Below are 26,187 nucleotides of genomic sequence, written 5' to 3'. Positions count from 1 at the left end.
AAAGCTGAGTCTGCAGCTGAAACGGACAGAATATTGTTACTATAAACAAAGCAAACTTTTCAATGAACCAGATATGCATGAGCATTTTGACTCTAATTTGGTAATAAATGTCCTTTGCTGCACTGTATGAGTGTCTGTAATGTTATCACGCTACTATCATCTAGCAGCATATGCTTTGTAATCCTTCAGCAGTGTGTGTTATTGGTCAGCTCCCCAGAGAGGGGTAGGGAGGGTGGAGTTCGAGTTAAGAAAACACATCTTTGGACAGAATCTCAAATTGTGTGAAAACATTGCTATGAAGATGGCTTACAGGAGTGCTGGCAAGTTACAGGGCCTGGAAATCCTTTTTTTTTGTGAGATTCAAATCATCGTTAGTTTTAAATCAACTTCAAAACTCGATAAGTAGATAAAACTAGATAGAAAAATAAAGATAATTGGCACAGGCACAAAAACACAGCGCCCTTGGTTCGTCTTTGTTCTGGTTCAAGTGATGCCACTGGCACCCACATAAACATAGAGTGATTTTATCTATTGTTTAAAAGACATTGTGAGAAAAGACAGCCAATTCTAGTCTTCTCTATTCCCAATAGGATGCAACATCATAACAGGGGAGTTAGTTCAGTAACCATGTTTTGTAAGTGTGAGCCTACTGGGTGTGGATCATGGCCAAGCTATCAATGAGAGTAGCAATTAAAAGTCATGGTCATTTTCATTATCAGTACCAGCCAAAGGGTCACTTTAACATGAAATGGTGATTTCTGTTAGATGTGTTTCGCTTACTCTGTCGTTAATATTTATCTCCTCAGACATCGTCACTTACTTGCTTTGTTAATGCTCGATTGAATTTTGACCAAAGATGTTTTGTATTTTGACTCCCATCAGTAGTTAATGAGCGCTCTATAGCACAAATGAATGATTGGATTGTAATGCTTTTAACAATCTTCAAATGTTTGCTTGAAACCCCTTCCCTTAACTAGTTATTTTGGAGGTTTATTACATATTTGATTACCATCTTATGTGTCGTGAAAACTCACAAAGCCCTTCAGCAGACCTTACTTGTCACATGATTAACATTACAACAGACATGCTGAAGCAGTTCACACAAGCAGGTTTCCCACACATTCAATGTAGTAATCCACAGTCTAAAATAGCTCCCAAACAACCAACAACAAAATGTAATTTTACCATGTTTCTTAAGGATTTACACAATTAGCAGAGTTACATCTTTTGATCTGCTTCTTTTATTGGGATTCCACACTATATAAAAACATTTAGGCCCTAAATACACATTAGTTGTTTTCATGCTTTACTGTCTTAAAGACAGAACAGCTTTCTGTGCAACGGGCCCCCCACTTAATGGTTTTGGTTCCTCCTTTGGCTCTGTCCACTCATATGCATAGCTTATGGTGTCTTGAAGTACTGGTGAATGCACTTTGTCCATCACAGAAATGACGAACGAACATTCCAAGGAAGCCGTGAGATCACAGTGCTGTTCCCATATTTTCTTTCAAAAGTGTTTTATCTATTAATGTCTTTTGGTTTTGAACTGCATGATATCGACAAGGTGCGTTAAATACATAGATGTAGGTGAGACTAGTCACCAGTCACAGGAATCATCCGCCCCAGATTTCATGCTTTAAAAATCTTACACCCACTCAGGAATCGAAGGATTTGCAGGTTCAGTCTTGAGCAGCAATCTCACTTTTTCCACAATGTGAAACCGATTTGTTCGGTTGCACAGTAACATGGGACTGTTTATGTGAATGAAGCCATGATTAGCTGACTGATTAGAATAAAAAGATCAATAATAAAGGTCAAGATTTACATTAGGGACATCAGTTTTTCAAGTATTTTTCCATGAATGAAAATAATTCAAGATGAGATTAAAATGAGCAGGGATAATTGTTTAATGGCTAAATCAATCCCCAATGAATGTGTAGTGAATTGCGTGGTTACTAGCAAGAGCTGGAATAAGCAGACCTGCTCAGTAACCGTACATAGAGATTGCTGTGCGATTCTGCCATGAGCTGGAATGTGACCTTTTTGACATTTGACCCTTTGAGATAAGCAGGATAGGAGGTCATTCAATAGGCTTCCCTATGTCCATTTTGAAGTGATCTTCCACCTGTTTGACCATGGGCATACAAATCCAAGGACAGGCTTATAAAAAGTGAAAATGCAAACATTGTTTGTGCAGAGAATTTGAATCATAGAACTGAAATTTTCAGTCACTCCTGTCTGTGTTTTGTCCCAATGTTAAAGTACCACAGTGTGACTTGTGCCAATATTTACTCTGCCTGTTCTGACATTGTTTTCTTATGCCAGTTACTAACGTCATGGACTTTTCAATATTGCCAGTATTAACTACAAGCCGTGACTCGCTGGTTGTTTGCACAAAAGCTTATGAAGGCATTTCCCAGTGTATTGTAGCCTCATGCCGCAAAAAGACACATTTAGCCACGCAGTGTTGCTCATGTGAGCATTTGAGCAAAGAAGTCGAGCCCGGCTCTGCAAAACCTGGCTTGATATGAGGAGGGCCCCAGCCATTCTTGTTACCGGGGCAACTGTGCATTCTGCTGTGAACTTTGGAGCAGAAAACACAGCTCTGATTGTGTCTGACCTTAGAGCAGTGTGTTAAGGGCAAACTTTTGACTTTACATAGTGATTAATGCGGTGCGCAGGCTGGTGATAAACACTTTAGGTGCTGATTTTGGCACCGTTGTGCAAAAAAAAAGCGGATCTTGGAATACATAAATTGCTTCTTGGTGACTCTTGCATTTAAATTTTCTCTGATGAAATATTACAATATTGTCATGTAAACTGAAGGGGATTGAGGTGTTGCGTCTTGGCATAATAATTTTGTGATAGAGGTCAGCTTGTCATGGGTGGAGCCTATCCAGGTGTCAGTGGTCTGTGAGATGTGGTACGGATTTACCACAGAACCGAACTGGGTTGGATAAAAAAGAGCCTTGCCAACAGTGCTTTGCATGGGTTTAATCTGAGCCCATGTAACAGTCAATGTATAAAAACTTTGCCATTAATTAATACAAGAGGTATATTCTCTACCACAAAAAAGTGAATTGCAATTATGCAAAGCGATGACTATTGTAAAATTGCCATCAGTGGTTCTAAATAAAGCAGCACTGGGCAAGTGGGATCAAATGCAGTTTTAATGATGATGATCCTGTCACAGGAAACCTGGTTATGAACAGGTTGGTATAACCTGATCTCGGAAATTAGGAAAGACAGCGATTGCAAAATCCAGCTCCAGCTTTTATTATCTGCCAAGGTGGCGTCGTCTCTGGTGTGTGTATGCCCCCACCCCCTACCCATGAGTTTGTGTGTGTGATCATGGTGGGTTCCCATCCTTTCTCATGGTAATTGGAGCTCTGGAATGGAGTTTCTGCAGTGGGACAGGCAATTTTTGACAAAGCGCAGGAGCTGGACTTCATACTAACAATGGACTATCATAGAATGGGTGCTGTTGTTCAAACCTCTGTTTTGGGGGTGGTGCTTTTGTCTGAGGTGGTTTGAAGAAAGTTACTCTCAGCAGGTGGGTGAAGGACTCTCATCATCTTCTTGCTCTGTTGTCTGATGTATTCTTAGCCTCCTGAAGTTGTATGATGAATTTTATATGCTTGTTTTATGATTTCACAGTTCAAATTTCAGATGCATGAAGTTCAATTGACATTGTTCGGGCTTAAATAAAAAGACAGAATGTGGCCTGATTCCATAACATTTAAACGTGTCTTAATTTTACTCACCTTTAATTGAAATGAAGGGGAAGAAGGAAATATTAAAAATGTTCATTTGAGTAAACAGTACCTTTCAAGGGGTTAACTAAGCTGAAAAACTGCATGTGCGTCAAAAATACACAATACTTTACAACCTTAATTCAAGAGTTGTCTGTTCAGTCATCAAATGAAGGTTTTCTTTAAGAAATTCTGATAACCTTTTTGTGAAGGTCCTGATTGCCTCTGGTGATAAAGATGTATCACTTCTGCCAGTCATGCCAAATGAATGCTAAGCTTCTAGCATAAGGAGGTTCCCATAATTCGAGAGTGCCATTGAGGGCTCTTCTTTGAGTGACGTAGTAGTCCAGATTGTGATTAAACATACCAGAGAACATAATTTAGGGCTTGGAGGAAAACCTAGAACTGGTTTTGTTCAGAGTGTTGAGTATTTACTCAACACTCTGAACAAATACCTGAGAGTGCCTCTCACTCTTGTCGCAAGACAAAACAATTGAGTTTTCTCCTCGGAAATGTTGAAACAAAATGGGTTGTCTTGCTGTGTCCCATTGCTGTGGCCCATTTTGTTTCAATATTTCTTGCTGTGGACACAGCAAAAAATTTGATTTTTTTTCAACTTCTTTTCTGGTAGGTTTTTTAAGCCCAACAAAACCCAGATGTGAAGCTTTGTTTTGTTTGTGACATTGTTTTGTCTTGCAACAGAGGTGAGGTTAGACAGGAATCTCCGTGGACCATGATGTTTGCAGATGACATTGTGATCTGTAGTGAGAGCAGAGTATAGGTTGAGGAAAATCTTGAGAGGTGGAGGTTTGCACTGGAAAGGAGAGGAATGAATGTTAGCTGGACGCTTTCTCGTCTCGGCTGCTGGAATTGGAGCTGTCAGGCAGGAGGTCTCGAGGAAGACGAAAGAGAAGATTTATGGACGTAGTGAGAGAACATATGAAGGTAGTTGGTGTGAGAGAGGAGGATACAGAGAATAGCATTAGATGGAGAAGGTTGATTCGCTGTGGCGACGCCTGAAAGGAAAGCTGAAAGGAGAAGATTTCTTGCTGTGGACACAGTAAAATAGAGGGATATTTGAGTTTCTTTTCATTGTTTTCCATTCATGATCTCAAAAATATACTGCAGAAGCATTACAAACTGACCTGGGTTCTTATTGAAAGGACAGTGTATAATTCTTTTATCTGACTTCAGTAAAGAAAATTAACATTCATGATTGCATCAGTCCATGCCAATCTCAATGCTGTCACTGGGCTTGATTTTATTTTCTAAAGTAAGAGTGCGTCATTGTTTGAGTAACTTATCAACTCTGAAAGGCTCCTTGGTTCCTGTTCAAACATCACAAACCTGCTGAGAAGTCATGATCCCAGCGTTCGGTGCCCACCTGTTTGCTCCACGTGAAAAGTGGCATGTCAAAGAAGAGTTTCACTCTTCACTGGTTCAAGTGTGGTTTTGTGTGCATGCACGCAAACAATCTGTGTCCTGTGTAAACCTTAGTGCACAAGTTCTGTCAGCAGTAAGATTAGACTGTGATGAGTCGCATGATAAATAACACTTTTCAAATCATAACAGAAACAGGAAGTTAAGTATTTGTCAGCATTTGCTGGCATGAGTGTGGTGACAAAAAAATCCCAACTTTGATTTGCCTTTTTGACTGTGTCACACTGAGGGTTTAAGCAGCACAGAGATTTTTGCATTGCTTGACTAGACTCTGATTGTTACAGGTTTTTAATTTGGCAGGTATGGAGGGATTGTTTAGTGCTGAACACAAAACAAATTTAGATGAACCAGATGACAGGTGATAGTGGGTGGCAAACTGAACCAGTATAAACAGCCAATGAATACACAGCATCATCAGAGAGCTGCATAGCAAATCAATGGCTTTACCTTCACGCAAACAGTAACATGTATGCTTGTTTACGGCTGAACAGTTTTAACTGGTGTTTTCAGTGAGGCACAGCGCTTGATTGTTTGAAACAATCACGATAAGGTCTGTAGGTTGAATTCAGTCGGGGTCACTTGAAGTAACACGTGTGTTTGTGAGCTTGCATTTGTGTCAGTGAGAAAATTTTGATTTTACTTGTTTATTAGCATGGAAAAACATCGCCGCTCATGACCATTTCAATGAGTCTTTTATCTCAAATTAGATTTCAACATGTTTGCTTTCTGCTTACAAAGATTGCTGCCTTTGGGGAAACTCCAAGCTGAAAAGATGCTTCAGGTTTAAAGCATTTATAAAAGTGACGGTAGCATGTCAAACAGAAAGGCTGCCCCTTTGACTGAGATACAACTCCTCCCTTGTGTAAAAGATTGTACTTTTCTCTTTATTTGTGCTTTGCCAGTTTGCCTGACTCTGCCATTGGAGTCCACATAATAGTCCTGACCAGCAACTAAGCTAATGTTACATATAGTAACTTTCTTAAAATAATCAAAAATATGAGCCGTATGTTAAATCAGGAGTTGACTTAAGCAAAAAAAAACATTTTTTTTGTCAAAATGATTTGGGCAACTCTTGAAGAAAGTTTTAATTTTCGGACTATTGAGCACACCTGAATATAAGCTGCACTGGCAAAAAATAAATCAATAAGTATATTTGTACATGTATATATATAGATGCCCATGTTATAACATGAAATATTTACATGAGATATTTTAAATTTTTTTAAAACTTTAAATTAAATACATACCGGTAGCATCCACAAATATGTACTGGAAATGCTTTTTTCCGTACAGTGCCTGTAACACGGCTGATGAATCTCGTTAGCCATAAAAAAATCCAAAAATCCATACATTTTTTTTGCGTCGTTGTTTAAGCCGCAGTGTTCAAAGCGTGTGGGAAAAAAAGTAAGTGGCTTATAGTCCGGAAATAACGGTATACCTTTATGTTTCAAGTCAGATTTTTGACTTACCAATCCTGATCTGGCCAAATGTTTTAAGGATCAATAGCCTTTGTTTCAGTTGAGTGTAAAATTTCTGAAGGCATGTAAATTTTATACAAGACACTGGGGGAGCCAAAGAGCTGCATGAGACCCATTAATGGGTTGTTGGTCACCCCTGTGATAGTGTGTATTTGTCATGAATAGAAGAACTTTATAGCCTGGATATGTAAATTTGTTTTAAAACACCCGCTCTGCATTATACTCCACAAATCAAAAGAAAAGTGGTGATTTCATATAAGTGGGTCAAAACCAGGTCAGGGAGCTCCACAAGTTGGTTAGGATGGAAATGGACTCATTTAAATGTGTGAAGTGGAGCACATGATGTGGTTGTAGGGGGATCAAACGTGGGAATGAGCCAATTGATTCCAATTAAACTTGAGTCTTTTGTTTTCCATCTCTTTTGTTTTTTGTTGTTGTATGACTCGTAAAACCCATTAGGGAACTACTTTCTCATCAGTGGGCAAATGCTCCCAGGTCTGGCATGGTAGCGATGACCAATGCTGCGGGCAGATATGGTGCAAGCCATGAGAAAAGCTCCTCTGAGCCAAGCTTTAGCTAAGTCACGTGAAGAGAGAGAGAGATGGATGAGGTCAGGGTGGAAGGGAGACACAAGGCAGGTGGCCCAGGGATCAGACGAACTCTGTTCAGCAGGAAATTCTGTGTGCATTTTGTTTTTACGCCATGGTATATACAATTCATGGGGTTCTGAAAATAATTACATTTGTTTTTCTATTGTGAATATTCTTAGAAACTTTAGAACTTTTTAATGGTCAAACAAATTAATCTTCAAAAAGAAGAGCTGTTCTTTTTTGGTGTATTTGTTTTTTCCTGTAATACTCAAAAAGGCTATCAGGTCTTAGGAGCATGTGTATATGTATAGCATGCAACAGTGCAATGCTTTTTCCTGCATTGGGTAAATTGGGGATAAGCAGAGTTAACTTTATTAGCCTCTGACAGCATCTGTTGGAAGTTGACGTCACCCTCCTTTGCTAGCACAGGGCATTGCTCTCTGCACGCTGTGCATCCTAGTCTGATGTTACAGAATATCTGCACAACAAAGAAACTGTCCTCATTGCAGTGTGGCTTATGGCACCCTACTGATATATCTTCATGTCTGCACTGAATAAGTTCCTGTAAATTACCTTAAGAGAAGCAAATTTCATTTTTTTTTTCTGTCTCTCATTTTGTGACATCTGATAACATCCTAGAAAATTCAGTTTTGACTTGCTAAGAATTAGATTTAGTTTAACAATTTAATCAACCAATCTCAATTTTTTAAAAATGATTTCTAAATTACTGACTTGTAAAAGCTATGTGAACATCTATTAAAATACGGGTCGTTTCATATTTCAATGGCAGTTTCTATTGTCTTATTACATGTGATGTCATATTGCACAGCAATACTTTTGACAACTGTTTCCTGCACTCCTGAGATTGGAAATTGAACTAGAAACCTTATGAACATAAGGTTTCTGAACAGCATGAGCCAAGTCTGTCATATTGTAACCTTTAAATCTCCATAAGTCCCAAATTAGTGTGGTGAATCATGTCATGCTAAACAGTTAATTCAACCAAGATGTCATTGGTAAAGTTCCTGGCCAAACTTTGATTTACTTATAAGTAATCTGATTGTGTTTTTCCAATAAAATGCTTAAATAATTAAACTTTGTCAGCTTCCCAAGAAGCATTTGATCAGCCCATAAATTAACTGGAATTATCGATGGTTGAAGTCTTGTTTATTGGGTTATGTGGACAGTTGCACATGTGGCAGTATACTGATACCAACCAGTCATTTCTATTGATGCATTTTGTCAACACAGAGTACTCATCGCATCACCTCAATGCCATTTTATCTCCTCCCCTGCATGCTTCTCTTACCGCCTGTTCGTTAGTGCAAGCCTGGTCCCCGAGAGCCTCTATATCTGTAGCTGCTGTCACAGGCCATTGTGCAACGATATAAAGAGCCTGAGTCCACTCGAGTTTTGGGTCCATTCATGAAAAGCAATGGTGCGTGAACCAGGCTGCCCCTCCAGTCCGTGGCATCCCAAGAGATCTGCCCTCTTTACAAGTGAGAGTGGACACATTGATCAAATCCTAGTCAGATGAGTCAAGGAGTCTATACCAGTGCACGCTGGGTGGGCAAGACAGTGTTCGGTTGGCGGAGGACATTTCTTTGTATCATTCCTGTTTAACGCAAGACCTTCCTCACAATGGCCTGTTTTCTGTTTCACTGTGACTTCCACAGTGGAAGAGGATCGCAACATCTCAGCCTTTGCCAATTAGAGAATAACATTATCAATCTATATTTAAATGCACTGTTACATGGGATTTTGTTTCATTTTTACCTATTTGTTCTTTCTTTTTTTGCTTTCCCTTCTTATTTAAAGCTAACGCCTACCTATTTACTTTTCAGAGATGACACTTCTTTCATCCCAACCCAAAACCTTGGAGCCCTCCTCGACAGCAGATGCAAGCGCCTCTGCTGGCACAGAGGATCCTGAGCTGAGGATGCTGGAGAAAAGGTCAAAGGTCATCGAGGAGCTACTACAGACTGAAAAGGACTACATAAAAGATTTGCAGATGTGTGTCGAGGAGATCATCGAGCCTCTGCAGAAGAAGCAGGTAAAGAGCTGTTGTATACGTAATGCAGTGAATGAAAGTGTGAATCGGTCATTGAAAACCTGGAACACTCTTTGAAAATCAAATTTGCTTATTGAATCTCAGAGTATGTATTTAGATGAAATTTATGCATTGAGAATTCTTAAACTGCAGTGACATTAATGACAACCTACAATGAAGCGCAATCACTGAAAATCTCTTTTTAATGGGGCTGAAAATCATACCAGATCATATCATCATTGCTTAAGAACACCTGATACTGAACCTGACCAACTGTCGCGCTTGTTACCTCATATGACATTGAGTGAATCCAGCCACTTCACAAATGAACAGTAGGATATGCAAACCGGTTGAAATGGAGAAACTGAAGACACTTTGACTCTTTATCAAAAACATAGTTTACACTTGGATGATTTGCAAAGTTCCGAGTTTTAGCGTCATCAGAAGTGTAATCAGATTGTTAAGGTGACTTTGAAACTGAGGCAAACTTGGTCTTCATCTCTCTCCACGTGGACAGAAGATGTCACCTCCCAGTTTAGGTTGGTCTCAGGTTTGCTTCTGACAGCGTGGCCTCTGGGTTGACATCCTTCATCCTAATCTTCAGCAGGGGAGAATTAACAATTATTACCAGATGTTTGCAAATCTTTGATAGACACTGGGAAGCGCAGGAAACTATCTGTTTTCCTTGGCTTTGTGTCCATAATTATTTTTACAATCTCGTTGAAGGTGAAGAATGTGGACTTTGATGGGCTCTTCGGCAACATCGGCTCCGTGATCGATCTGTCGCAGCGTCTTCTTGAAGCACTGCAGGACTCAGACTCTATTGGTAAGGGGCAAGCTTTTTTTCACCCACTGTCCGAGCTGGTTGCTTCTGTCTTTGGCAGTGATGGCGCGGAGCGGGGCAATTGTCTTTGGAACTGAACATTCCTGGTTCGATTCCTGGATGAACAAGACGCTGAACCCCTCACTGCTCCCCTGGCGCTGATGGAGGTTACTGCTCATGGTTCATCCATGATGAGTTAATTGCAGAGAAAAAATGTACCCACAAGGAATTAAAAAAGGATGAATTATTATTATTATTATTATTATTATTATTGAACAATCAAGTTATGAGTGTTGGTGTCGTATCACATTTTGAGAAGTCCTGTTGCACAACCTATTATACTAGGGCACTATATTTTGAAGAAATGTTAATGGTGACATCTAGTACCAAATGTATAACCAGAATTATCTTTGACCTTGTGCTCCCAGGGAAGGTATTTCTTGATTTCAAAGCAGAACTAGAGTCGGTGTACAATATCTACTGCCAGAACCATGATGACGCCATCTCTCTGCTGGAGACTTACGAAAAAGATGCAGATATTCAGCGACACGTGTTGGAGTGTCTGGAAAGGCTTAGGTGAGTCTTCAGTAAAAGCACTTTTTATAAAAGACTATTTTGTGCGAAGAAATCACACCTTCTGCATGTGATTGCAGAAATATGCATGTGTGCGTCAAACGCATGAGAACAAACAAGAGTGGTGACTAATCTGAATATAAAGTCGAGTAAAACATTAACCATACGAGCTGTTGAACATTTATAGTTTATAGAGTTCAGTGAGGCAAAAGGTAATGGTCTCATTTTACAAACCATTTTTTAGATAATGAAAAGATCCGTATACTTTTACACTTCACAGTTGGCGATGAATCCAACATTTAATGAGTTCCCGAAAGCTTTTCAAACATTTACTGATTTTAAGGTCTCAGAAAGGCTTCTGTAACCCATCATAGAGAAAGTGCCTTTTCCTGTCAACATTGATACGTACTTGTATTCTGAGTATTATGGAATCAGGTACTGCCATTTTCTTATGAAGACACTTTTTTACAAAGGGTTTGAGCCAGAAAAGGTTTGACCAACTGCTGTGTGCATTTCTTAGACCTCCTGTAATGTGGAGCACTTCAAGAATGCGGCCTACCTGGTTTCACCCGTCTGATTCCACAGCCTGTGACTCAGATGCTTCAGCTGATACTCTTGTTTCTCAAAACTATGATTGTCATTTCAAAAGTGAAGTTAAACATTGGTTTTGAACAGACCTGATGCTTCAGGTTCCAAGTCCAAACCCTCATTAACAATAGGAAAGAGTAACTTATCGTTCAAAATTTGCTGCCCAACCCCTGTTGACCATATATAGTGTTTACTTTCAGTATTGCTTTTTCAAAGTAGCTCTTCAGCTATCTCGGCTCATCAGAAAAACGTTCTAAGGTGTACACACTGTAAGCATGTGTGTCTGTGCTACAACCTATTTAACTTTTTAAAAAGGCCACGTGTGACGGCAAGTTTTCCGACCAGGCTGGGCCGCTGTCCAGGTTTGAGAGGATAAACAAAACAAAGCTGCCGTGGCCAAGGGCGCCGTCGGCTCAGATACAAGTAAATCAATTTGGAAAGTGTATAGATTTGTATTTTTTTCCCGGGTTGAAGACCTCTTGAAAGTTGTCAGTAGATTTTAGGCTTATAAACTCTGTTATCTCTTTCTATTCATTCCCTCACCAGGGCCATATATAGAGAGTGGTAAGTATCAATGAAGCGCATTGTCATGATTTCTGCATGAGAATCACCTCGACCACATCCACGTTTTTTCCACTAACACCCTTTGAATTGACCTCCACGTGTTTGTGTGTGTTTCCCATGTGTGACAGCTAAACATCAACATGTGTAAACCTCATTGTGCATTTCAGTTTTTGCCCTTGGATTGTGATGGACTCCTTCTATTGTCTTTGCATGTGCATGTGTACAGTGTGTGATGCTGTTGTGAAGTTAAATATGCTGTGGCTCCTTCCTCTCTCCCTCTTGTATAAATAAGCAAAGACATTGTCGATCCTGGGCAAACACATCTAATGCTATCTTGTGGACTAAAACAGCAACAACAACAATCAAAACTAGTCATAAATCAGTTCAGTTGGCCATAAGAGCTCATTAGATTCTGACTTGCAGGTTTTTACTTCCTGACAGAATTAAAGCTAATAAAGAATCCAGCTGGCTTTGATTTCAAATCTTTTGAGCTGTTTGTCCACTAGATTGCATAAGTCTAAGCAAATCAATATTGTTTTACGTGGGCTGGGCAATTCGGGACTAAACAAATTTTTCCCCAATAGCTTTATACTATTCCCGATAAAGGTGTGGAAAACCACACTTCAGATACATAAATGAGTCTTTACTTACCAGTAAGACTTTAACGCTAATACTTTAGTTGTATTTTATTGTATTCTGTATTTTATTCTAGATGCATCTGAATTTCATGTCAGACTTTCAGGACTCTTAAATGATTCTAACTACCTCATTGACTAAAATCATGATTTTTACTTAGCAAAGATCTGTACCTGGATGCAGGCGTACAACAGTCAAAATACTGTATTCATCACTCGGTGGCCCAGTCCTAGTTTGACATAGTGTGCCAATAATGACTTTTGTTTTTTAAGCAGAGATGAATGTCACCATTATATGTGTCAAAACCCCTTATTTGACATGAGTGTTTACATATTATGCACGTGCATGAAAGAGAAACTTGTCATATGACCTTAGGGTGAAACATTCTTTCAACAAAAGCCATATCTGAATACAACACCTCACCTACCAAATTGTCATTTGCCAAAAACACATCTGCTATTTTTTGTATTTTTATAGGGGAAAAACAAATTACATCAACCTCGGCTCTTTCTTGATCAAGCCGGTGCAGCGGGTCATGCGTTACCCTCTGCTGTTGATGGAGCTCCTCGGAGCCACGCCAGAGAATCACCACGACCATCCACAGCTGATGGAAGCCCTAATGACGGTCAAAAAGATCAACGTAAACATCAATGAGTATAAGCGCAGGAAGGACCTCGGTAAAAACCCTCACAACCTCACTATTTTATAACTTAAAAATGGCATCATCAGCACTTCATAAAAATATTTGCATTTGGAAAAGTTCTTACTCAGACAAGTCCGGAGACGCTTTCTCGTCTCAAGTGTGCCATCTTCTGTCCACAGTGGTGAAGTACAGAAAAGGCGACGAAGACACGTTCATTGATAAGATCTCGAAACTGAGCATGCACTCCATCATCAAGAAATCCAACCGAGTCAGCAGCCATCTCAAGCACCTCACTGGGTTCTCGCCGCAGGTACCTTTCCGTTCAGAGGTGGTTAAAACTTGGAGTCTTTTAAGTGTGTGATCTTACATTTTATTTACTGTCCTTTCAGATTAAGGACGAGGCGTTTGATGAGGCTGAAAAGAAATTCAGGCTGCAGGAGAGACTCATCAAGTCTTTTATCAGAGACATCTCATTGTATCTGCAACATATCAGGGTAGGAGTATTTGATCGCTCTTGGTTTTAAATTGAATATTATTAGGATTCTGCGTCAGAGAGGGGTTGCCTTGATATATCTATATATATCTATATATATCTTGATATATCTATATCTTGATATATATATCATTATACAGCCATTGAAATAAATCATAACTTTCAAAAAATAGATTTAGTGAGTGGAATACTGTAAATACATTCTGTGATACAGACAGAATAGGACTAAGCATTGTAATGAACAAAACCCAGGTCTAATTTTTTTACTTTTTATCATGAACTTTTGCCATCTAAATTTGATACCATGGTTAAAACACTTGTATCCTGCCTCTAGCAATTCTGCACTAGATTGCAAATCCACTTTTTTTCTTTTGTAAATGCAAATGAATATTATTTAAATGCAACTCATTCAATTTACTTTCTTGTATCTGACTAGTGACAATCAGATGTCATGACCTGGCATTAATTCATGATGCATAGAAAGAAATAATTTATTCTCATGGTTTTAACACATATCTCCAGGAATCTGCATCTGTGAAGGTCTTGGCAGCTATCAGCTTCTGCGACATCTACAGTGATCGCAGTGTCCTGGACCCTGAGCGCTTCCAAAGAGCTCACCGCTGCATCAGTGACAAGCAGTTCACTGAATTTGTAAGTTCTTTGTAAATATTTTGCATAGCCAGTTGTGTGTTTCATCACATAATCACCAATCAACAAACTCATCCCCCGAGCAGAAGGAGCGCACAGAGGCCTTAGTGATCAACCCGCTCACCCAGCTGCTCCTCATGTTCGCCGGACCACACAAACTCATCCAGAAGCGCTTTGACAAGCTGCTGGATTATGACAATTGCAAGGAGCGTGCGGAGCGCCTCAAGGACCGCCGCGTTAAGGATGAACTGCAGGTGGCGCGCAACAACTACGAGGCTCTCAACGCCCAGCTTCTGGATGAACTCCCCAAGTTCCACTGTGCGGCAGAGGATTTGTTCACAGGCTGTGTGAGGGCTTTTGCTCAAGCTCAGAAGGACTTCATGAAGACGACACTTGGAGAGCTAAAGCCCCTTCTTCACGTTGTGAGTCTGGATATTCACGTCCATTAGTCATTTCCAAGTCTTTCAGCTGCTGACTTAGGTTGTAAAATCTTTTCCTTGATCGCTTTCCCCAGTTTTCCCGCAAAGCCAGCACAGAGGGCAACCTAATTGCACAGTTTCAAGAAGAGTATGGCCGTGTTCTTCAACTTTTGCAAAGTTTCAGCTTCTGCCCTGAAAACCTGCCCCTGGCTTCCTCTGCAAAGAAGCCCTTTGAGAAGAAAACTCTGGAGAAGCAGACCTCTAAAAAACAAGTTCAAGCACCTGTAAGCAGAACACTCAGCCCAACCACACTTTCTTTTAGCTGATAATACATACCAGTTACTTGTAAGTCATGAAGACAGAGGCGGCATATTATTGGCTGTTCCTTAGGAAATAAATCAGGAATGTCAAATTTTAAGTTCGTCTCGGTTTTGCCCGTTGCAGCCCAACTACATCTCGCAGACGGACGAGCATCGCACAGGACTCCTGGCTCACTATGCCCCTGAGAATCTCTTCCAGGCTAAGAGAAACTTCAACGCGACCCAGCATCTTGACATTTCTATACAGGAGGGAGAACTTGTGGGTGTAATCAAAAAACAGGACCCAATGGGAAGCCACAACCGCTGGCTGATTGATAATGGAGGTAGGTAGTTGCATTTCAGCCCCAGTTACCGGTTTGTTGACCCAAATCAAATAAAATTAGAAAATTAGCCACCTCATCATCATGTCTGTTTTGAAAAAATACAAATGTACAACATATTTTCCCCACTAACAACAATCGCTTACTTGAACTAATGTAAAGGTGACCTTAGTCCTGATTTAAAAAATGTGGTCAACTTCTCTTGAGCCTTTTCATCCATTTCAATTCTCTGTTTTCAGTCACCAAGGGCTTTGTCTACAGCTCCTTCCTCAAGCCCAGCAATCCACGCAGGAGCCAATCAGATGTGTCCATTGAGAGTCACTCATCCAATGAGTCTGGCTATGGTGGCTCTTCACCAGTCTTCTCTCGCCAGAATAGCAACAGCACGCTGACCTTCAACCAAGAATCGGCCACTGTCAGCTTTTCAACATCGCAGGCCCAAAGTCATTCATCGCCTCACCCATCGGTGGATTCATCGTCCTCTCGTTATAGTAACAGTAGAGACGTACCCAACCACGACTCTGCCAATCTGAGCAACTTTGTGAATTCCTCTCCCCGAAACCCCTCAAACCGCAAGGAATACTTCGAACAATCCCAACGCAGCTCCCCGAGTCATAGAGACTCGGAGCGTCCCTACGTGCACTCGGGCCATCACAGAGACTTGTATGACTCCAGCAACGCAAGTCCGAGCAGCCACAGGGAGACGTCAGACCTCTCGGAGACCGATTCTAGTTCTTCACACAGAAATACCCGCTCACCGCGGTACGGACACTCGGACCAAGCCTACAATTCATATCAATGTAGAAACCAAGATAATGGTGGCCAGAGGAAGTCGGGGTACCCTCGAGATGAGTACATCAAGCCGGAGCAAGAATCGGACCATGAGATCTCAGTAGATGGTCATCAGGTAAGATTTAATTGTCAGTATGTGGATCAACTTTAGCATTTGAAATGCCATACAATGTATAGACAAGCCTCTAGAAACATGCAAGACAAGACAGAAATATGTGGAAAATACACTGATTATAGCTTTATTTTGATTTCCAGATTTACTACGCACTCTATTCCTTCAGTGCGCGTTGTGCCAATGAACTGAGCATCTCGGCAAATCAGCCTCTGCGCATACTTGAGTTCCAGGACATGAACGGCAACAGTGAGTGGTGGCTGGGGGAAGCAGGGGGCAAGCGAGGCTATGTGCCTTCCAACTACATCCGCAAATCGGAGTACACATGAACAATTTCAGGCGAGTGCTTTAACCTGAGGACTGAACTGTTTCCATGAGGAGACTCACATGGCGAGCACATCCAGAACAAAAACATGAAGCATTTGGACAAGTGACTTATTTTTGATCAGTTGTCATGGAGTGGGAAAGTGAGAAGTGCTGCTGACTCTATTTCTCAAAGTAGCATTATATGCCTATATTTATAGACTTTTACATTATTTTGTACTTACCTGAAATACAGCTGTGTTCCCACTGAAATCCTGCAAACTTAGCAGGATTTTTAGTTTTCTCTTCGGTCAATGGCAGTGGATTGTATGTTAAAGAGAGCAGTCTTAAAGGTTCGTACGTTGCGAGATCATAATGGGAATGTGAACGTTTTAGTTCTTCTTGAGAATCTACATGCTGTTTATACTGGAATGACAAGACCATTACATCATTTTTTTCAAATTTAAGTGTGAGGCACTTAATGACTATCCACTGGTTGCAATTTGAAGTGTCTGTGGGGCCCTCAGCAAGAGTTTGGAGTGTTGTATGACATTCGATTTTGACTGAGAAATAAAATATAACAAAATTTGGATGGCATATGGTTTACAAGCACTCCCTCTGACCTTTCTCAGTTGCCTGAACACATTTTTTTTTTCCACTGACGTGACACTGTGTAAACAGATGATGACCCGTGTTGCCTGTAGGAGGTGGTTACGGCTAAGAGGAGCTAGCTTGTGGTCTGATCTCTCCTCATGCTCCTCGTGTACATTCTATATAGTGCTGTATATCAACAACATGCTATCACACCCCTTGTAAAGTGATCACTGTTTGAATAAAGAAACAGCTAAGCTGACAAATCACACTTGTGTCAAAGTTGTGTTTATATACGTGTATGTCATCCTTTCACCTGATAAGATAATTGGTAACAAGCCAGTTTAAAGTTCGAGACCATTGCTATAGACTGTAGACTGCCTTTGAACAAAGCCTCCAGGGGACTGAGAAGGTACTGTTGACTAGAAACAACAGGTTATTTACAGTTAACAGTGTAAAATTAGCATCGTGCAGTATTTTTAGCTTTGCCTTACAGTTTTGACATTTTGTCAGAACACAAGGTTTGTTCATTCCTTAGCTACACAACTTATCCTGCGCTTTGGGGTGTGGATATGCTGGACCTTATCCCAGCTGTTATTGGGCAAGAATCACAGATTGCAGGGCCACATGTAGAGACAAACAACCATTAACTCTCATTCACACACCTGGGCTTTTTTTTTTTTTACAATTAATCTTTAGGAAACCAATGCTGACATGGGGAGAACATGCAAACCACACAAAAAAGGCCACCTGTGGAAATTGAACCATATTACTTCTCGCTATGAGACATTCTAGGTCAGAATGAACTCTTCTCGGCAATAGCATATTAAGAGATAGTGATCCAGATGGTCTCACAGTGATGATGACATCAGTTATGGACATGTAGTCTGTCAAAGTTGAACCAAATCTTAACATTTCTGTAGTTCTCTATTTATCCCTCCACAGCAGGGATATCTGTCAAAATGGTTCTCTTTACACTTCCTAATATTACTTTACACATTTTTGTATTGCATTGCCATCCATAAAAATATCGGCAAGATATTTACGAAACATGGAGGAAAATTTGTCTCCTCTCCATGCTAATCAGAGGCGTGATTGCAAATCAATGTGAACAAGATATGACTATTTCTATAAATTATTGAAAACTTGTGGCTCTTTGGAAAGTTGAGAAATATTAAATCTATAACATGTAAAGCCACATATTTTTTTTGATGACCTCAGCAAAAATGAAAACAGTCGGGTGCTAACCCTAACCACATCGATGCAGGGTGCTAATGATTAATAGCTTGGTGGAGTGTTTGGAGGTTGGAGTCCCTGTGCTGGAAGAATTTGTTTCACGCTGAGCAAAAACATCCACTGGTGCCCCTGGAAAGGTTCACATCACCATGGTCTGCTTTGTAGCCTCCCTCAGTCACCTATGTGCACTCAGTGCATTTTGCCACTTTTATGTAAGTACTGAGTAGTTTGTAGTGAATAACATTTCATTGAGATGTTTGCATAAATTCAGTTAATTTGTAATTTGTTCAGCTTTACTTTTTAGTCATCCACATAACAGAACAAGGCATGCGATTTGTAAATATGCAGAGGTATTGAATTATATTCATGTACACTGAAATCCAACCCATAAATGTGCTGAAAAAACAGGACAAATAATTTGTTTCATTTTTGTTGCAGGTAATTGCTGAAACAGATGACTTTATTGGTAAAGACCAATTGCTCTTAGAAATTGTTGCTCTTATAAAACTCATTGATTCATGAAATGAGTCATTGTCTCTTGTCCTCACAGATGAGTATTATTATGATTGTCAGGCCAGTAGAGAACCCTGATATGACTTTGGATGACTGGTTGTATGATCACCTGGATCTCACAGATGAATGACTTCTGACCACTCTGGCAGAAAAAATACACCCACCAGACAATGTATTATGGTAAACTGAGTGATCTACTCCCTCTCCTTTTGGCTTTTCCCTTCAGGGGTCGCCGCAGCAAATCAACTTTCTCCATCTAACCCTATTATCTGTATCTTCCTCCCTCACAACAACTACCTTCATATCCTCTCTCACTACGTCCATAAATCTTCTCTTTGGTCTTCCTTGGGACCTCCTGCCTGGCAGCTCCAATTCCAGGATCCGTCTACCAATATATTCTCTTTCCCTCCTTTGTACATGACCAAACCATCTCAGTCCGACTTCTCTGACCTTCTCTCCAAAGCATCTAACATGTGCAGTTCCTCTGATAGACTCATTCCTGATCCTATCCATCCTATCCACTCCCAAAGAAAACTTCAACATCTTCATCTTTGCGACCTCTAGTTCTGCCTCCTGTCTGCCTTGTCATCGTAACAGTTTCGAGGCCATAAAGCATCGCTGGTCTCACCACTGTCTTGTATACCTTTCCTTTCATTCTTGCTGATAGTCTTAATCACATAGTACCCCTGACACTTTTCTCCGGCCATTCCAACCTGCTTGGACCCGTCTCTTCACCTCTTTTCCACACTCTCCGTTGCTCTGGACCTTTGACCCAAAGCACCTAAAATCCTACAGCTTCTTCATCTCCACTCACTGTAGCCTCACCGTTCCACCCAGGTTCCTGGCTGCTCTTACCTCCGCTCTTATATTTATTCTTTTGATCTAATATTTCTGATATTTCCGCTCTTATATTTCTGGAAAAAAGTGTTCACTTTACCCATTTCCATCCTTTTTGCAAAGTCTACCATCATCTGTCCCTCTGCTTTCCTATCCTGTATACCAAATCTGCCCATCACTTCTTCAACCCCTCCATTGCCTGCACCAACATGTCCATTAAAGTCTGCACCAATTACCACTCTCTCATCTCTGTGGATATTCTGCGTTACTTCAACTAACTCATTCCAGAACTCCTCCTTGTCCTCTAACTCACATCCCACCTGAGGGTGGGGGAATCTGTCCACAAGAAAACTATTGGTTTTGCACTGCACAAAGCTGGGCTTTATGGAAGAGTAGGAAGAAGAAAGCCATTGTTCAAAGAAAATCATAGGAAATCCCGTTTGCAGTTTGCCAGTTGCCAGGTGGGGGACACAGCAAACATGTGGAAGACGATGCTTTGGTCAGATGAGATTAAAATTGAAAACCTTTTGGCTTCAATGCAAAATGCTATGTGTGGCAGAAACCAAACACTGCACATCGCTCTGAACTGACCATACCCACTGTCAAATATGGTGACACCAGCATCATGTTCTTGGGGTTGCTTTCCTTCAGCATGGACAGGGAAGATGGTCAGAGTTGATGGGAAGATGTGTTGAGCCAATACAGACCCTTCTTGGAAGAAAACCTGTTGGAGTCTGCAAAAGACCTGAGTCTGGAGCTGAGGTTCACCTTCCAGCAGGACAAAAAACATCAACATAAAGCCAGGGCTCCAATGGCATTGTTTAAAACAAAACAAAACAAAACAAAATAAAACATATTCCACAAACAAACTCCAGACCTAAATGGAGTTGAGAATTTGTGGCAAGATCTGAAAACTGCTTTACACAACCGCTCTACATCTTATCTGATAGAGCATGAGCTGTTCTGCAAAGAAGAATGGAAAAAACATTCAGTCTCGAAATGTGTGAAGTTGCTATAGACAAACCCCAAAAGACTTGCAGCTGTAATTGCACCAGAAGGCTGTTCCAGAAAGTCTTGGCTCCAGGGGAATGATACTTTTGCACATAGCACTTTTCAGTGTTTTATTTGAGGAAGAAAATGAAATCATGTATATTGTACTTCACAATTGTAAGCCACATAGTTTCGGTCTTTCACGTAAAGTGGGGATAAAAGATATTTCTTTAGAATAGAGAAGAACTTTATTAATCCCGAAGGAAATCCTTTTGCCGGATGGCTTCAACATTACATTCATTCACTTGAAATATTGCTTTGGTCATAACATGACTGTGGTCATGACAAAATATGGAAAAGTTCAAGGGAATGGGTACTTTTGCAAGCCACTGTACAAGGGATTTTCTCAATTTTTTTTTAATCAGTCTTGATTCTGTGCATATTTTGATCCAATGTGTGAAAGCTTCAACTATCAGCTTTCTCTTGTTTTTTTAGTGAAAGATGTTGCAAGAATGCAAAGTGTTACCAAGGGAGCTGTGCTTTAACATCAACAGCACCATTCTATGAGTGCAAGCGCAGGCCTCCCAACAAAGCCACGAAACTGCAGAAATGTTCTGTTTTATTGTTCTCCCATCATTTACTTATTTTACATAAATAGTTATTACATTAATTACTATAAATTGACGATTATTTATTAATTATACCAATTAATTACATAAGTAAAATGTATTTTATCCAGCTGGATACAGTGGGAAGTTCTGTGAAATTGGAAAATTAAAAAAAAACATCCACACACAAAGATACTTTTTTTTTATCATTATTAGAATCCAAACATGGTCAAGGAAGTAGGAGCTCAAAGAATCTGATCTTCATGTTTTTTGAGTTTTGAGACCCAAATGACTGTTTGACCGTCCCAAGAAGACGGGGAGTTTTACCCTGGCGTGGTGAGCAGTACCATAGACGGAGGAGAATGTTTGGACTGGAATTCTTATTTTATCCTGCAGAATGAGGGGATCCCTACAAACAGTATGCAGGCTTTTATGGGATCGGATCACAATGTTTGTAGGTGAAGAGCTTTTCATGTAGAAATATACGTTGACTTCTTAGTTTGTGTGACAAATTAAGAAACTAATAAAATGCTTGATGTTGGGGATGGATTGAGAACTAATGGACAGAAGCAAACTGCAAAGTGAAATTAAAAAAAAAGCATTGCTTAAATAATGAAAATTCAACAATAAAAGATAAAGAAAAAAAAAGCAAGCAAACAACAACAAATAGAATAGATTATATAATATAGAAATTGCAATGATATTACTATAAATAAAAACAATGCAGTTTCACAATAATTTAAAAAATAATTTTAAAATAAACACAAGTGTAAAGTGCTGGAGTAAGTTAATGTTTTTAGTATGTGCTTTAAACACATGGATGCTTTAAACTTTGTATACTGTATGTGCAAATCATATCATATGCTCGAACTCATGCAAAGATTTAGCTTTTTTGGCCTTGCTAATAGGCATGACATTATTAATGAATATCAACAAAATATGTATAGCAACACTTTGTTACGTAATTTTTTAAATTAAATATATATAAATATAGTTATAAAACTTGTATATTACTGTTCCTTTGACAAGTAGATGATAAAATATCTCCGTGCTGAAGAAACCCTGATGGAGATGATCAGCCATGGTGTTTTATCAACATGAATGGCAAACTGAAGTGGAAATATTGTTATCTCAGGAAGTGCTCTGCAAGTAAGAATCATACACATACGCACACACACACACACACACACACACACACACACACACATATGTGCATGCTAATCAGATCTTGACTACCTGATCTTTCATTTTCAAATTACAGACGACAATTCCATACCCTTTTATGGCCCTTTTTTTCTTTTCTTTTTTTTAATTCATGTCGCAAACCTTGAACTTTTTTGTTTTCCCCTCTGAAAAAGTACAAACTCAATCCTCACAAATGTAATGGGTAATAGGAAGACAAATATATTGACAAAGCAAATAAATGCATTATCATATTTACAATTATACAATACTTTTCAAGTTAGAATTCTCTCATGATCTTGTCAAATTGGGTCTAAAGTCATCAAATCTGTGCCAACTGAGTCCTCCCACTCAGCTCCAGCCACTCCACCCACCCTCCACCAAACAGATTCCGGTCCAGTCAGGCCGGACATTGCCCCGCAGAGTTCTCTCAGTAGCCTGGCCACTCAGCCAGGATATTTGGATGGAAGAAGTCTCTTCCTGGGGTACATCCTTGGCAGGTTTCCCTGCAAACCAGACCCTTCAGCCGTATCTGCTGAGGCGTCCTCTTGGTGTCCCCAGTGCTGCACATTGAACTGAGCTTCAAATATTCTCATTGTGCATTTTTGGAACTTTCATAAAGGCTGTGTTATAGTGAAACAGTCACATGAGAGATGTTTCTTTAAGTAAAAGCGGAACGGTGCAGGTGGTGGTGAGAGGAATTGACTTGGAGAAACAAGAAGTGTATGAGCAGGTGACCAGGGTTGTAGGGAGAGCCCCTTAACTCTTCACAATGTCATTGGTGAAATTCAAAATGCATTTCAATGTTTTTTTAAAGCTTATCAATATTCATCCAAATTACCGTTGACTGGTATCATTTTTAATAGCACAGGATTGAATAACATTTCAGCAGTATAGAAAAAACAATTAACAAAATCACTCTTAACATCTCATAACTTTAAAAAGAAATTGAGAGTAGACAATAAAAATAAAAATATCTGTCACAGTTGACATGTTTCATAAATTTCAGCTCAAAAGTCGGTCACTACTGACTTTTGACAGTCAATACTATATCTGCTGTTTGAACTAACACAGCTGTTAATCATAAACTAGATGTTTATTTTCCTATCTTTCTTCATTTTGATTCCAGTCCGTCAGAACATTTACACAACTACATTGACTGAATATATATGAACAAGACTAGAGATATGTGTCTGCAACAGATTAGATGCCGTTAAATATGAAGAGTGAATATAGTAATATGTTCTTCACTTTAATGTGCGCCCCATAATTTATTGTCTAGATAAAACTGAGGACAGTTTCTGTTGTTCTTTCAGGGATTTATGGAAGCAATCAGTTGCTGGATGCATGTGCTCCCGGGAGAAATGCAAAGCCCTGCACGTCTATGGAGATTTGCCGGACGACAGCATGTTCTGCGCCAGGTCCATGCATGTGTACACGTACTGTGTGTGTATTACAGAAATGATTATTTGACAAACACAGGAAGTGAAATTGCAACTCTTTGGCCGCAGGGCTACTCTGGTCTGACTGTTCAATGGGACTCCTCAAGTTGTTGCAGTGGTGAGCTGGGGTGGTGGATATGGAAAAAAATACAAATCTGGCATCTACACTAACATCAGCAAATTCATTGACTGGATAAGTCAATATTTACTCTGATAACAATGTATGTGACATAATGACATTAGATCATGTCATTCAATAAATTTGTTCTTTCAGGTTTGTTCCTGTCTCCCAAATTTCTCTGTGATAATAGTTTTATGATGTTAACTGAAGCCACACATGCTCTTTCACAAGCATATATAAACAGAATAATGTACTGAATAAAATGAAGAAACTCTAAGAAAAAGGGGCCCAATTAACATTCGGTCTCCAAGTTTTTTACAATTCTTCTTGATTCAAATGTGAATAACATAAGAGGCTTGATTTCGATTTGATTGGCTTTGACAAGACAACTAGGCATCTCCTAAGGCAACAGTGAATAGTAAACAGCAGGAGTAATAAAACAGTGGACAGTGCAATCATTCCTTTCTACGAGGTTTTTTAAGTGGTGTTTTGTTCCGCTTCCATTTATATTTTCATACTATTGGCCAATTCTTTTGTGACTGGTCCCACCCAAAATAACAGCTCATTGCTAATCATTTGATTGCAAAAACAGTGGAAATCAGCTGAATCTGTTGAGTAAAATCAAACTTGAGCTTGGCAGGCTCCTTTGGTTTCCAGAACAATTAGTTCTGGTTTAGTTTCAACATCCTGAGCACAGCAGGCTTGTATTGAATGAAAATAAAAATGCAATCCTTGGGTCCCAAATCAACAGTCTTCAGCTGTGTAGTAACCTATAGTGGGGCAAAAAAGTATTTCGTCAGCCACCAATTGTTCCAAAAGTTCTCCCACATCAAAAGATGAAGAAAAACATTTTTTTTTCCAGAAAATCACATTGATTTTTAAAGAATTTTCATATTATGGTGGAAAATAAGTATTTGGTCTATAACTAAAGTTAATCTCAATACTTTGTTAAACACCCTTTGTTGGCAATGACAGAGGTCAAACATTTTCTGAAAGTCTTCAAAGGTTTTCACACACTGTTGCTCGTATTTTTGCCCATTCCTTCATGCAGATCTCCTCTAGAGCAGTGATGTTTTGGGGCTGTCGCTGGGCAACAGAAACTTTCAACTCCCTCCAAAGATTGTCTATGGGGTTGAGATCTGGAGATTGGCTCGGCCACTCCAGGACCTTGAAATGATTCTTGGGAAGCCACTCCTTCGTTGCCCGGGCGGAGTGTTTGGGATCATTGTCATGCTGAAAGACTCAGCCACATTTCATTTTCAGTGCCCTCGCTGATGGAAGGGGCTTTTCACTCAAAATCTCACGACACATGGCCCCGTTCATTCTTTCCTTTACACGGATCGCTCGTCCTGGTGCCTTTGCAGTAAAACAGCCCCAAAGCATGACGTTTCCACCGCCATGCTTCACAGTAGGTTTGGTGTTAAACAGATGCATCTCAGCGTTCCTTCTAATCCAAACACGACAAGTTGAGATTTTAGCAAAATGTTCCCTTTTGGTTTCATCTGACCACAGAACATTCTCTCTTCTGGGCCATCCAAATGCTTTCTAGCAAAGTTTCGACGGGCCTGGACATCGCTGTCTTAAGCAGGGGGACACATCTGGCACTGCAGGATTTGAGTCCCTGGCGGCGAAGTGTGTTACCGATGGTAGCCTTTGTTACTTTGGTTCCAGCTCTCTGCAGGTCAATCTCTAGGTCCCCCCGTGTGGTTCTGGGATTTTTGCTCACTGTCCTTGTGATCATTTTGACCCCACAGGGTGAGATCTTGCATGGATCAATGGAGGTTGTCAGTGGTCTTGTATGTCTTCCATATTCTAACAATTGCTCCCACAGATGACTTCTTCACACCAAGCTGCTTACCTATTGCAGATTCATTCTTCCTAGCCTGGTGCAGGTCTACAATGTTGTTTCTGGTGTTGACAGCTCTTTGGTCTTGGCCATGGTGGAGTTTGGAGTGTGACCGTTTGAGGTTGTGGACTGGTGTCTTTTATTCTAATAACCGGTTCAAACAGGTGCCATCAATACAGGTACAGAGGAGCCTCTCAAAGAAGAAGTTACACGTCTGTGAGAGCCAGAAATCTTGCTTGTTTGCAGGTGACCGAACGCTTATTTTAACATGGAATAT

General features: G+C 40.0%; 1 protein-coding gene across 3 annotated transcripts in view; it reads left to right on the top strand.

Annotated features, from left to right (window-relative positions):
* dnmbp (dynamin binding protein) overlaps window positions 1-17,404 on the top strand; it is a 42,713-nt gene extending 25,309 nt beyond the window's left edge. For all 3 annotated transcript variants that reach the window (XM_086140016.1, XM_086140017.1, XM_086140018.1), the window contains 13 exons: window positions 9,105-9,313; window positions 10,037-10,136; window positions 10,562-10,709; window positions 11,841-11,858; window positions 12,972-13,171; window positions 13,317-13,447; window positions 13,527-13,631; window positions 14,153-14,281; window positions 14,365-14,700; window positions 14,793-14,981; window positions 15,142-15,340; window positions 15,577-16,244; window positions 16,385-17,404. In XM_086140016.1, the coding sequence (XP_085996142.1) occupies window positions 9,105-9,313; window positions 10,037-10,136; window positions 10,562-10,709; window positions 11,841-11,858; window positions 12,972-13,171; window positions 13,317-13,447; window positions 13,527-13,631; window positions 14,153-14,281; window positions 14,365-14,700; window positions 14,793-14,981; window positions 15,142-15,340; window positions 15,577-16,244; window positions 16,385-16,570 (2,618 nt within the window). In that variant the 3' untranslated portion in view covers window positions 16,571-17,404. The remainder of the gene's footprint in view (window positions 1-9,104; window positions 9,314-10,036; window positions 10,137-10,561; window positions 10,710-11,840; window positions 11,859-12,971; window positions 13,172-13,316; window positions 13,448-13,526; window positions 13,632-14,152; window positions 14,282-14,364; window positions 14,701-14,792; window positions 14,982-15,141; window positions 15,341-15,576; window positions 16,245-16,384) is intronic.
* The last annotated feature ends 8,783 nt before the right edge of the window (window positions 17,405-26,187 follow it).

The sequence above is a fragment of the Fistularia commersonii genome, chromosome 32 (genome assembly GCF_037954325.1).
Source record: "Fistularia commersonii isolate RoL2024-O1a breed Wild chromosome 32, RoL_Fcom_v1.0, whole genome shotgun sequence".
NCBI classification, from domain to species: Eukaryota; Metazoa; Chordata; class Actinopteri; order Syngnathiformes; family Fistulariidae; genus Fistularia; species Fistularia commersonii.
Note: the sequence above shows the minus strand (reverse complement) of the source record. Positions and strands in the feature narration are given on the sequence as shown.